Consider the following 14,436-nt stretch of genomic DNA (forward strand, 5'->3'; position numbering starts at 1 on the left):
GTAGTCCTTAGTTCTACCCCAATGGTAAATTCTTAAAGACATAAATTCTTAAATGGTAAATTCTTAAAGTATCTTAAAGAGATACTGATACTTATTTTGCTGTTACTCAAGATTATTTGGAATTCATCCTTATAAGTAGAAGGCTCTGAAAATAATAACAATGGACTGTAAATATCTTTCCTTGTCACCTTATTTATCCTTTCTTCTTTAGGCCCAGCAATGAGAAAAATAGTTTCTATTCTAAATCCCATTTACTGGACAACAGCAAAGGAGATAGGAGAAGCAGTCAATGGCTTTACCCTCACCAATGCAGTCTTCAAAAGAGAAACCCAGGTGGAATTTGCAACTGGTTAGTGCCAGCTAAACTTAATATTGTATTACTATAAAAAATACGATTGCCTTAAAAGTTGCTGGTTAAGAAAAATACGTTTATATATATTCCCCTAGAGAATAATTTTAAAGTTTTTGATGTAGTCTTATCATACATGATATAAAAGCAATTTCATGTTTCCTTGTAAACTTTTACTGACATGGATCTGTACGAGGCCATGTTTTTTCAAACACTATAGTGATTTTTTTTTATCATCTTTTCTATATATTTTCTCTTTAAATCCTCAGAGAGGGTTTTTAAAGGCCAAAACACAGCAGGAAAATGAGTCATTGCTATTAAGTAAAGACTTGTGTCTCAAACCTGAGGTTCAACTAGGATACCTTATAGTGATTTTTTATGAAAAAGGTGGAAGTAAAAATAAGCAAATTTACAGACATTTCACTTCATGTTAGTCTTAATGAATATGTATTAGCTATTCATGGCCCTTTCCAAGTGCATAGGTATTTTTATTGACCTCCATCACAAGCCTCTTCAAAGGCGGACAGCCTCAGTGTTAGTGCTCTGTAAGGAAGAAGGGCTGAGAAAGGAGCTTCAACCAGCCTGGAAGACCAGTGGGTCTTTTCATGGTCATCTGCTTATGAAGATGCCCCTTTGCTGCTTCTGGAAGCACAAGAAAGAACAAAGCCCTATGGCCAGACTTCTGGTTACTGCCAGTACACCTGGTGAAGCTGCCTGTCCCTTCTCATAGTCAGTCTTTGCAGAACTGTCTTGCTATTGCTTGTGAGTTTAGTGTGGCATACAGGTCACCTAGTTGGCTCAGTCAGTAGAGCCTATGACTCTTGATCTCAGGGTCATAAGTTCAAGCCCCACATTGGGCACGGAGCCCGCTTAACAAAAAAATAATAACAAAATAAATAAAGCATAGACTCCTTCACATAACCACATGCCACATTTTTGCTGCAGAAAAAGAAGTTTTAGAACATACCATTCAATAAGCCCACTTCTTTCATTCAGGGACTAAATGCGAATTTAATTCTTCATGGTCTGTGCTTATTGAAGTTTGAAGGAAAATAACAGCTGAATTGATACGGGAGGTAAATCTGCTCGGTGCTTCCACAACCATATATTTTTTGCTGTTAAAATGAACCAATTGTAATCCCCAGGAGAAATCTTGCGGATGACTCATGTTGCCCGGGGCTTGGATTCTGATGGTGCTTTGCTCCTCGATATCGTTGTGAGTGGCCATGTCCTGCAGCTTCAGTCACCTGCTGAAGTCACTGTAAAGGTAAAATGTCAGGATAACTTGCCTTCACTGTTTTTTGGTAAGAGCAGAAATCGAAGATTCATAGAAAGAGCACAGAGACATTATGTAGTTTCCCTTGTTTGCTCAGGGGAATAAATAAACCATTAAGGTTAGAAATGCCTCCTTTGTCTTTGTATAGAAATCTTCAGGAATAAGTCTTTACACACTCTTACTGGTTTCATCACCAGTAATACTTACTGGTTTATTACTGGTCCTGCTTAACACGACCAAAATCACTGCTATCTGGATTTAGGTCATCTGTTTAATACTCTGCAGATAAAAAGAATATATAACTGTTATTTAAAAAGTTTTGTATATCACCCATAAAAGTATTTCAGAAACTAAAGAATGATAATCACCCTTTCATGTCCTTTTCTTTACTCTTGACCTACAACTTTGAATCCCTTATTAAACTATAATTGATGACAGTAAAATCATGAAATCAATGTAGTTACAATTAAAAGCTTCAAACTTTAAGTTATTTCCTGAGCACTATTTTACAATTGCGATTTTATTTAGAGCTACAGTTGACCCTTGAACAGTGTGGGGGTTGAGATGCCAGCTCCCCTGGACATTCAGGAGTCACGTATGACTTTTGACTCTGAAAACTTAACTACTAGTGGCCTACTGTTGACTAGAAGCCTTACCAATAACATAAACAGTCAACACATATTTTATATGTTATATGGATTATATACTATGTTCTTAAAGTAATCTAGGGAAAAGAAAGCGTTAGTAAGAAAATCATAAGGAAGGGGCGCCTGGGTGGCTCAGTGGGTTAAAGCCTCTGCCTTCGGCTCAGGTCATGATCTCAGGATCCTGGGATCGAACCCCGCATTGGACTCTGTGCTCAGCGGGGAGCCTGCTTCCTCTTCTCTTTCTGCCTGCGTCTCTGCCTACTTGTGATCTCTGTCTGTCAAATAAATAAATAAAATCTTAAAAAAAAAAAAGAAAATCATAAGGAAGTGAAATTGCACTGAACAGTACTGTACTGTATTTATAAAAAATCATATATAATGAGCCACACAGTTCAAATCATGTCGATCAAGGATCAACCGTATATATGTTTAGCCCCTTAGCCTTTATTTTTCTCATTCTGGATCTCACCGTACCCTCAGGAGAAATAATCGGAGGAGCCATACTGATCCTCAAATCGATACTGTCTTCCTCAGGATTACACAGAGGACTACGTTCAGACAGGTCCTGGGCGGTTGTATGCCTACTCAACCCGGCTGTTCACCATTGATGGCATCAGTGTCCCATACACATGGAACCACACCGTGTTCTATGATGAGGCACAGGGAAGAATGCCTTTCTTGGTAGAAACCCTTCACGCTTCCTCTGTGGAATCTGACTACAACCAGCTGGAAGAGACACTGGGCTTTAAAATCCACGCTTCAATTTCCAAAGGTACCTTGGGTAAAGGAAAGTCCAGATCATTTTTCCATCCAGTCCTTTCTAAAAGGGTAAAAGATGGGGAGCCTGGTAGCTCAGTAGGTATAGCATGTGGCTGTCCGTCTCGGGGTTGTGAGTTCAAGCCCCACATTGGACGCAGAGATTACTTAAAAATAAAATTGAGGGGGGAAAATGTATTTAATACCTAAAAAGGGGGGAGGGGTAAGAATTACATCAGCGCCATTCAGAATAGGATATTAGGGCACAGACTGACCCTAATGATACCAGGTTTTCATGTATGTTGTCTATGTGTTGTGGGAGGTAAACCCCTTTGAGAAAGCCAGTCCCACGGGAGTTCTAGTACATTTAAATTCCTAATATGCTTGTCCATCTAATATGGTGGAGTTATTGTTCTATTCTAGATATGCAGTAAGCTTTAGAAAATATTTCCTTGTCAGAATAATGTTTTCTTTGGGTGTTCGAGGTCACCGTTCTTATCCTGACTCTCATATTTGTCACCGAATTTTTTTTTAATTCCTGAAACATAATGTAAAAGTAAAGTATATCTCAACCTAAATTAGTTTTAAAAAAAAGTTTCCATATTTTAAGAGCAGCTTTCAGAAACTGTGCAGGAATAATCAGGATTCCAACTGTCATTTCTTACTCCTAGACATTATAATTTTGCAACCATTTTTCATTTTCTAAGCATAGTTCTACAACCCTTGATCTCAGTGGTCTTCCTATGCTGTGTAGTTCTTGTGTCTGTACCCTGAAATCCCTTTCTGGTCATAAGAGGCACCCAAACAATCAGCATCCCATGTCCCATGAAGTGTTGATGCTATGGGAGACTTGCATGTGATTATGTTATGGACGCTAAGTATTTGAATAACTTTAACTTTGAACTTTAGACTCCTATGAATACAGTTAAAATGATTCATACTGGCCTTTGCTATGCGCTGGCTTTCCCTAAAATAGATCCAAGTAGATAATAAGTAGCATCATTTTGTTTTATCATGCTCAGCAGATACACTAAAAAAACTCGTTTTCACGTATACTCTTGCTTTCATCAATTGGGGCACATTCGAGCTCTGTGTTCTTTATCGACACCTGTCAGAACCACATCACTGTATTTGAGGTCATGGTCATCTAGGAGAACATGTTCACAATTTTTGAGATGATCGCAGATTCCTGAAGCCTCAGAGCCAGTGGAGTCTCTAGCCCCACATGACTTCCACTCCCATGCTGCTACCACGTCCTCATTTTACTGTTGTCACATATGTTCGGGTCACTGGGACAAAGGAAAAGAGCCACTGGAATGAAGAGTTCTGTTTCTCTTCCTCAGCAATGCCCACTTGTCAGGTCTAGCCTCTGTTTCTATTTTCCCAGTACTCCATATAATTAAAAGAAGACAGCTTTGCATAAGACTTTGGTTAAAAATGAGTTTACATGTGTCTGTTGGCCATCTGGATGTCTTCTTTGCAGAAATGTCTGTTCATGTCCTCTGCCCATTTCTTGATTGGATTATTTGTTCTTTGGGTGTTGAGTTTGCTAAGTTCTTTATAGATTTTGGACACTAGCCCTTTATCTGATATGTCATTTGCAAATATCTTCTCCCATTATGTCAGTTGTCTTTTGGTTTTGTTCACTGTTTCCTTTGCTGTGCAAAAGCTTTTGATCTTGATAAAATCCCAAAAGTTCATTTTTGCCCTTGCTTCCCTTGCCTTTGGGGATGTTCCTAGGAAGATGTTGCTGCGGCTGAGGTCGAAGAGGTTGCTGCCTGTGTTCTCCTTGAGGATTTTGATGGATTCCTTTCTCACATTGAGATCCTTCATCCATTTTGAGTCTATTTTCGTGTGTGGTGTAAGGAAATGATCCAATTTCATTTTTCTGCATGTGGCTGTCCAATTTTCCCAACACCATTTATTGAAGAGGCTGTCTTTGTTCCATTGGACATTCTTTCCTGCTTTGTCGAAGATGAGTTGACCATAGAGTTGAGGGTCCATTTCTGGGCTCTCTATTCTGTTCCATTGATCTATGTGTCTGTTTTTGTGCCAGTACCATGCTGTCTTGATGATGACAGCTTTGTAATAGAGCTTGAAGTCTGGAATTGTGATGCCACCGACTTTGGCTTTCTTTTTCAATATTCCTTTGGCTATTCGAGGTCTTTTCTGGTTCCATATAAATTTTAGGATTATTTGTTCCATTTCTTTGAAAAAAATGGATGGTACTTTGATAGGAATTGCATTAAATGTGTAGATTGCTTTAGGTAGCATAGACATTTTCACAATATTTATTCTTCCAATCCAGGAGCATGGAACATTTTTCCATTTCTTTGTGTCTTCCTCAATTTCTTTCATGAGTACTTTATAGTTTTCTGAGTATAGATTCTTAGTCTCTTTGGTTAGGTTTATTCCTAGGTATCTTATAGTTTTGGGTGCAATTGTAAATGGGATGGACTCCTTAATTTCTCTTTCTTCTGTCTTGTTGTTGGTGTAAAGAAATGCAACTGATTTCTGTGCATTGATTTTATATCCTGACACTTTACTGAATTCCTGTACAAGTTCTAGCAGTTTTGGAGTGGAGTCTTTTGGGTTTTCCACATAGAGTATCATATCATCTGCGAAGAGTGATAGTTTGACTTCTTCTTTGCCGATTTGGATGCCTTTAATTTCCTTTTGTTGTCTGATTGCTGAGGCTAGGACTTCTAGTACTATGTTGAATAGCAGTGGTGATAACGGACATCCCTGCCGTGTTCCTGACCTTAGCGGAAAAGCTTTCAGTTTTTCTCCATTGAGAATGATATTTGCAGTGGGTTTAAAAGTGCTCCATATTACTCGGCATCAGGGAAATACAAATCAAAACCACCATGAGATATCACCTCACACCAGTCAGAATGGCTAAAATTAACAAGTCAGGAAATGACAGATGCTGGCGAGGATGCGGAGAAAGGGGAACCCTCCTACACTGTTGGTGGGAATGCAAGCTGGTGCAACCACTCTGGAAAACAGCATGGAGGTTCCTCAAAATGTTGAAAATAGAACTACCCTATGACCCTGCAATTGCACTGCTGGGTATTTACCCTAAAGATACAAACATAGTGATCCGAAGGGGCACGTGCACCCGAATGTTTATAGCAGCAATGTCTACAATAGCCAAACTATGGAAAGAACCTAGATGTCCATCTACAGACGAATGGATAAAGAAGATGTGGTATATATACACAATGGAATACTATGCAGCCATCAAAAGAAATGAAATCTTGCCATTTGCGACGACGTGGATGGAACTAGAGGGTATCATGCTTAGCGAAATAAGTCAATCGGAGAAAGACAACTATCATATGATCTCCCTGATATGAGGGAGAGGAGATGCAACATGGGGGGTTGAGGGGGTAGGAGAAGAGTAAATGAAACAAGATGGGATTGGGAGGGAGACAAACCATAAGTGACTCTTAATCTCACAAAACAAACTGAGGGTTGATGGGGGGAGGGGGTTGGGAGAGGGGGTGGGGTTATGGATATTGGGGAGGGTATGTGCTATGGTGAGTGTTGTGAAGTGTGTAAACCTGGCGATTCGCAGACCTGTACCCCTGGGGATAAAAATATATGTTTATAAAGCTGTAAAAAAAAAAAAAAAAAAAGAAAGAAAGGATGAATCCCCAAGTTTTGTAGCAACATGGACGGGACTAGAAGAGATTATGCTGAGTGAAATAAGTCAAGCAGAGAGAGTCAATTATCATATGGTTTCACTTATTTGTGGAGCATAACAAATAGCATGGAGGACAAGGGGAGATGGAGAGGAGAAGGGAGTTGAGGGAAATTGGAAGGGGAGGTGAACCATGAGGGACTATGGACTCTGAAAAACGATCTGAGAATTTTGAAGGGGTGGGGGGTGGGAGGTTGGGGGCACCAGGTGGTGGGTATTGTAGAGGGCACGGATTGCATGGAGCACTGGGTGTGGTGCAAAAATAATGAATACTGTTATGCTGAAAAAATAAAAAATTTAAAAAAAAATGAGTTTACACCCTCTCAGACAAGAAGAATTAAAATTATTTTTAAAAATCATGTACACTTTTTGGGGCGCCTGGGTGGCTCAGTGGTTAAAGCCTCTGCCTTCAGCTCAGGTCATGATCTCGGGGTCCTGGGATCGAGTCCCGCGTCAGGCTCTCTGCTCAGCAGGGAGCCTGCCTCCTCCTCCTCTCTCTCTCTCTGCCTGCCTCTCTGCCTACTCATGATCTGTCTGTCAAATAAATAAAAAAAAAATCTTTAAAAATCATGTACACTTTTTATTCAGTCATGTAAATTCTCTAAGCCTGAACTACTTGAAGATCTGTAATGGTTTAACTGGGGAATCTGGATCCCACAATAGACAGAAACACACTATAGGACACTTATAACCCCTTACTATTCTTAGATACTATGATTTTATGAATCACATCTGATATCTGTGCACATTTGTTTGTTGGGGTTCCTGTGAATTACAACTGGGTACTTACAATTTCTTTTTTAAGTGACCACCAGGGGGCAAGCTTGCATTCTTGGTTGCTTAACCGGCATGTTCTCTCTTCTCTGTATTGGGTCTAGTCTAGAGCTATGGTTACAATGCAGTTAGAATCATCTAAAGAGCTTGATGAAAGTTCATATTTCTAGGCACAAAGGCTTTGGCTTAGCTAGTCTAAGGTAGGGCCTGGAAGTCTATATTTTTAACACAGCCCCTAAATGATCCTAATATATCTAATCTGCACCCTGGCATTTGGAAACTGCTGGTCAAGTCAACTCACAAACATGAATCAATATAATTTTTTTTAAATTTTACATCTTTAAAATAGAATGGATTTATTTTTCAAATAAAATTATCAAATATATTTATATCTTACAAATTAATCAGAAAGCATCAGAAACAATAACGGAAAGATAAATTTAACTACAAATACATTTTTTAAAACTTCTTGATGGGAAACAATGACAAAATTGAGAAGCTAAGATATACACCAAGAAAGAATATCTGCTTTATATATTATAGATAACTATAAATAACCTTAAATATACTACACCCTTAAATTCAGTAAGAAAGAGCACTTGGCTGGCTCAGTCAGTAGAACATGTGACTCTTGATCTTGGGGTCATGAGTTCAAGCCTCACATGGGTGTAGATCTTGCTAAAAAAATAATAAAATAAAAAGCACTGTAAAAAAATCAATAAGAAAAAGACAACACCTAATAAAAAATACATAAAGGCTGTGAACAGGAAATTCCTATGAACAGGAAGAAATAATAATGACAAAATGAATGTGAAAAACTATCTAACCTCGGGGCACCTGGGTGGCTCAGTGGGTTAAAGCCTCTGCCTTCGGCTCAGGTCATGATCTCAGGTCATGGAGCCCCACATCGGACTCTCTGCTTAGTGGGGAGCCTGCTTCCCTTCCTCCCTCTCTGCCTGCCTCTCTGCCTACTTGTGATCTCTGTCTGTCAAATAAATAAAATCTAAAAAAAAAAAAACAAAACTATCTAACCTCATCAATAAGCAAAAGAAATATAGACTAAAATAATGAGTTACTATTTTTCAGTTATCATTGTTAGAAATATGAAAATATGATAACCACTCAACGTGGTATTTCAATATGAAAATTTTTAGGCATTACTATACTAGAAGATATAAGAGAAGGATTCATAATGGCTAAACCTATATGTAGATCTCTGATATGATTTTTTTTAACATTTAGTAATTCTTAGTAATGTATGAAGTTAAACAGTGTACAACCAGCCATCAATTTATAAGATAGTTGCATTCCTGGAAAATTCATTGTATATTTGAATCACACAAAAAATGTTTAATATGTGGGAGATAGGGTCTAGCCGTCAACAATTACATGAAAACCTTTCAAGGCAAGGGACAAATCTTCATCTGGCATCATTATCCCACACATTGCAGTGTGATAAAACTTTCCCAGGTTCTGCCCCCTCACCAAATTTTAACAGACCTCTCTATCATCAAAACAACCAAAGTATTTCTGTAAACATTCCAAACATTAACCTGATAGATGATATCTCCCCCATTGAGAATCTAAAATCTAAAACTACTATCAGATAATAACTTATTATATGACACATTTTTTTCCACAATTACAGCCTCCAACACAGTGCCCTATACAACTTACTGGTTGTAGTAAGGAATGTATGAATCAGTAAATAAATAAAACTGAAGCATGAATTAAAATGACCACCTGAGTTGTATTCTTGAGTTCGGTGATAAAACAGACTAGCATCTAACTCTTTGCTCTGGTTTATATTAGCTCCGACTTTATGCAATTTACATAATCTCTGTCTCAAATTCCTCATGTGAGTTGTAAGCTTTGAATGAAATAAAGTGCAGGAAGCTCGCAGCCCTGTGTGACACACAGAAACCATCCAATAACCAGATAGCTAGACAGGCTGGACATTTCTATCTCATCCATCTTCTTCCCATTTTCTTGCAGGTACAGGAAAACGCATGCTCTCAGGGTCGTTGTTGTTGTTGTTGTTTTGTTTTCAGGGTCGTTTTTATATTCAGGGTAGAAATGGATCAGGAACCTCTGCTTTCTTGTCAAGGTTTCAGGCAGTTTGGTTACCTAAAAAGAGCAAATTGGACTTGCCGTTTTAGTCAGATTTTCACTGGAGTAGTGTTTCTTACACTCTCCAAATACATAGATATATAAAACTGTTTTGAACAGTTTCATGTGCTCAGCAAAGCTCAAACAATATTGTTATCAGAAACTCTCCAAAGTAAAATGAATTTGAAAAATTAATGCTTGGACTCCCTCTATGAAAAGCATCTAAAGCAATAATAAAAAACAAGCACAGTTTTATGCACTTAGAATTGAAAGAAAATCAAAGATAATTTCTAAGAGATTGAATATGAACTGAACATACGATGTGAATTAAATAAAATTTCCTTCAAAAGAAATTTACCATATTAATGATTATCTTTTAGTTTGTGTGTTTGAGCGTGTGTGCACACACATATTGCTTTGGTAACTCAAAAGGCATTTTATTTAAGTTTCTACAGGTCAATAATATTTGAAAAATATTAGCTAAATTGCTTAAACCAGTCAAGGCAGAATTACTTTCTAAGGAGAGAGATTCCCTAACTAGCTTATTTATTCTTGTTAATGTGTTTGTTTCTGACATCTAACTTAAACCTGTTCTATCACAATATACCCATTAGCCCTTGCTTGGATACACAGGAAAGGAAAACACTTGGTCACACGTAGGGGACTTTGACCCAGCTGCTTCACGTTGCAAGTGGAGGAGATCCACAAAAGGAGAGGGTTTCTTCATTAGAGCTTCTGGTTTTCACTGGTGTAAATTATTTTAAGTGGCTTGAAAATAGTGCTCCTAACTCTAGAACAGACAGAGTAAGTAATGGCTAGAGGAATAGGACTTTGCCTGTGGTTATGCCTGGCGTACACATTTATCTTGGATCCTTTTTTCATTATCACAGAACGGTTTTATTTCATTTTTTTTTTATTAATATAAACAAAATCTGTTTCCAATGGCTGCTTGCCAACAATGTGAACTCTGATTCATTTGGTTCTTGGTTGGGGAACAGGAAAAGTTTTCCATTCCTGCTTGTTTTCACCTATTGCATATGTTGTGTGATGTGTTCCATCTTTGGCATATCTTCCCAGGGAAGAGCGTCCTGGAAAGAAACAAGGTGCTAACATTCTAACAAGCCCGTTAATTTGGCTTTTCTCTCTGTGGTAGGAGATCGCAGTAATCAGTGCCCCTCGGGATTTGCCTTAGACTCAGTTGGACCCTTTTGTGCTGGTAAGAACAGAAATAATGCATTTTTATTTTTATAAAAAAAATATTAGGGATGGAATCCATTTAACGGACATCTATTGCCATTTTGCTAGATACTTAATTATCACAACAGGCTTAGAAGTGTCCCATTTTATAGGCGAGGAAGTTGAGATGTGAAGAAGTTGAGTGGGGTGCCTGAGATCACTCAGCTAGCAAGTGTCAGAGCTAGATTTAAATTTAATTTGAAGTTTAATTTCAATTTGACCACAATCAAGTGTGTCAGGTATCATAAGTATAGAGGTGGAGTGGGCACAGGGACAAAACACTGGATGCCATCTGGTCATTTACTTGCCATGGATGTAAAACACAATAATAATCCAACTCTAAGTCACCTAACCCTAACGCTTAGAGGATAGGACAGCACCATGCGCCAAGGACTACTGACTAAGCCGGCCTCACCCCATCCAAGTACCAGTACAGGAGAGTCACAGATAAGTAAGCAGCTGAGTAAATGCCTAGAGTAGCTCAAGTTTGCACACCCAGAGCCTTCCTTTCCCTGGTAGGTAATATAATGTAGTATATAGTGGTAGAAAAGTGGTCTTTAGAAACTGTACTGTCCAAGTTCAAAGTTCAGCTCTGCCACTAATGACCTGTGTGACACTGGGCAATTTCCTTAACTTCTTTTTTCCTCAATTTTATCATGCAAAATGGGGATGGTACTAAAAATATCTGTCTCCTAGGAATGTTATGAGGAATGAGTTAAGGTAGGTAAAAAACATTTAGAGCACAGGAAATGGTCATTGTACCTTAGCTGTCATCTTGATGTTTTAGAATTAAGCTAAACATCTAGTCACTGTCAAAGATAATTTGGGGACCCAAAGTTAATTTTTATTTAGCGTTTCTATTTTGTGGCGCTTAGAGCATTGTCTGTTACATTTGATTCAATGCATTGTCCTCTGTGAGCAATTGTTTTACGAACAGCTATTATCATGGCCTTTAATAACTCCTAGAAAGCCGGGGGGTTACACACTCATGGGTCCCTTTGTTTCTTGTTTCAGATGAAGATGAATGTGCCGCGGGGAGTCCCTGCTCCCAGATCTGCCACAATACGGTGGGAACTTATTACTGCTCCTGCTCGAAAGGCCTCACCATAGCCGCGGATGGAAGGACTTGTCAAGGTAGTCCCAGTCAGGCAATGGTCACAGAAAGCTCTGGCCTAGAAAAAGGGCGGTAGAACAGACAACAGTGCTGTTGTCGCGTACTTTCTGCCCCCACGCTGGCAATAGACAGATCTTCAGACAGCCTGAGATTTGCTGCCACAAATCCCTTCACGAGGGGCGCTGCCCAGGCTGGGAGACCTGCGGCCACTCATTCCCCCCCCACCACTCCCAGAGGACAGACAGGCAGGACCAGTATCGTGTTCATTTTACAGTGACAAAACTAAGAAATAAAGAAGTTATAAAGAATTTAAGTAAATTGCACAGTCCTGGTAACACTTTGGGAACGTTAAAAAAAATGCTTTGTTTTTGAGTAAAGTGGACACATAATGTTACATTATTTTAAGAGGTACAACTGAGTGATTTGACAAGTGTATACACTGTACTGTGTTCACCACAAGCATGGCTACCATCTGTCGCAGTTCGCCAAGTACACCGTTCAGTATCACTGATGGTGTTCTTCATGCCGTGTCTTTTACTCCCATGACTTATTCATTGCACAACTGAGAGCCCACACCTCCCCCTCCTCTTCACGCATTTTGCCCATTTCCTCACCTCAAAAAACACTTTCTATCAGACTCCACATAGACTTCCAAATTAGAATTGTGTGAGAATCTGGTTTATAAGTAAATTTTTAAATGATGAAAAGAGGAAAGGATTTCTCCCTCTGTGTCTGAGCAGACACCCTTCTAAATGCAAAACAGAGAGAGAGAATAAGCCGGGGGCGGGGGGCGAGGAATAACATTTGTGGAAATCTGGCATGGACTGAGCACTTTGTGTACATTATTTCCTTTGATTTCCAAAGTAATGCTGAGAGACAGGTCTTATCCTCGCTTTACAGATGAGAAAACTGAGTGTCAGGAGAAGTAACTTTTTTTTTTTTTTAACATTTTATTTATTTATTTGAGAGAGAGCATGAGCGAGGAGAAGGTCAGAGGGAGAAGCAGACTCCACATGGAGCTGGGAGCCTGATGCGGGACTCGATCCCGGGACTCCAGGATCATGACCTGAGCCGAAGGCAGTCGCTTAACCAACTGAGCCACCCAGGCGCCCCGAAAAGTAACTTTTTTAAAGCCACAAAATTTGTCAGTGGTTTAACGGTTGCGTTAGTCTGCAAAGATACTGCACTAGGCTCCTACGTACTTGTCATCAACATAACCCACCTGACATGACTCCACCAAATTATTCAGCATTCTTGCTCTCATATATTTTCAAGTATCATTTTATTGTTTCTCTTATCCCTGGTTCTTGGTGGATGTTCTTCACCCCGCCCTAGGTGAGTGACTCATTTTGTTGCAGATGTCGACGAGTGTGCTTTAGGTGGACACACCTGCCACGCTGGTCAGGACTGTGACAATACCATCGGATCCTATCGCTGTGTGGTCCGTTGTGGAATTGGCTTTCGAAGAACCTCTGATGGGCTGAGTTGCCAAGGTATAAGAATGGAGTTCCTCCCTTTATCTTCATTATGCTAAGAATGAAAACCTTCTGCCTTTTGAATCATTTAATGTAAACTCCATGTTATAGATTGAGCTTCTTGATAAGGTTTTCAGATGTCCAAGATGTCCAAGACTATTTTAAATATTTATAGCACAGTGGTTTTGAAAAGTATTTGCCTATTATATTTGAGGGAAGAGATTATACAGCACGATCTTAATGGAGTCTGTTCCATTAAACTTCATTACATAAGACTACCAGATATTTATTGCAGGGTTTTTTTTTTTTTTAATATTTTATTTATTCACTTGAGAGAGAGAGAGCGAGAGCACAAGTGGCAGGGAGAGGGAGAAGCAGACTCCCTGCTGAGCTGGGAGCCCAATGTGGAGCTCAATCCCAGGACCCAGAGATCAGGACCTGAGCCACCCAGGTGCCCTATTGCAGGATTTTTAATAGACTCTTTTTTAGAGAAGTTTCACATTTACAGCAAAATGGAGAGGAAAGTAAAGAAATTTCTCATATACTCTCTGCCCTAACTCATGCATAGCATCTCCTACTATCAACATGCTGCCCCAGAGTGGCAAAATTCTTTCTTACCAAGGATGAACCCACCTTGACACATCATTATCTCCCAAAGGTCATCATTTACATTAGGATGCACTCTTGGTGTTGTACATTCTATGATTTTTGACAAATAATAACATGTATCCTATATTAGAGTATCATAAGAATAGTTTCCCCTAAAAATCCTCTGCTCTTTACCTTTTCATCCCTCACTTCCCCCAACCTCTGGTAACCACTGAGCTTTTCATTGTTTCCAACGTTTTACTTTTTCCAGAATGTCATATAACTTGTAGCCTTTTCAGATTGTCTTTTTTCACTCAATAATATGCATGTAAGTTTCCTCCATGTCTTTTCATGGGTTGATCACTCTTTTCTTTTCAGGGCTAAATATTATTCCATTGTGTTAATG

The 14,436-nt window shown here is 39.1% G+C and overlaps 1 protein-coding gene across 2 annotated transcripts in view; it reads left to right on the forward strand.

The window, feature by feature from the left end:
• The window catches only part of HMCN1 (hemicentin 1), a 477,402-nt gene that overhangs the window by 443,775 nt on the left and 19,191 nt on the right, over window positions 1-14,436 (forward strand). For both annotated transcript variants that reach the window (XM_047705087.1, XM_047705088.1), the window contains exons 95-100: window positions 212-349; window positions 1,495-1,616; window positions 2,807-3,044; window positions 10,771-10,833; window positions 11,868-11,987; window positions 13,326-13,460. In XM_047705087.1, the coding sequence (XP_047561043.1) occupies window positions 212-349; window positions 1,495-1,616; window positions 2,807-3,044; window positions 10,771-10,833; window positions 11,868-11,987; window positions 13,326-13,460 (816 nt within the window). The remainder of the gene's footprint in view (window positions 1-211; window positions 350-1,494; window positions 1,617-2,806; window positions 3,045-10,770; window positions 10,834-11,867; window positions 11,988-13,325; window positions 13,461-14,436) is intronic.

This window comes from Lutra lutra, chromosome 15, assembly GCF_902655055.1.
Source record: "Lutra lutra chromosome 15, mLutLut1.2, whole genome shotgun sequence".
Classification (NCBI taxonomy): domain Eukaryota; kingdom Metazoa; phylum Chordata; class Mammalia; order Carnivora; family Mustelidae; genus Lutra; species Lutra lutra.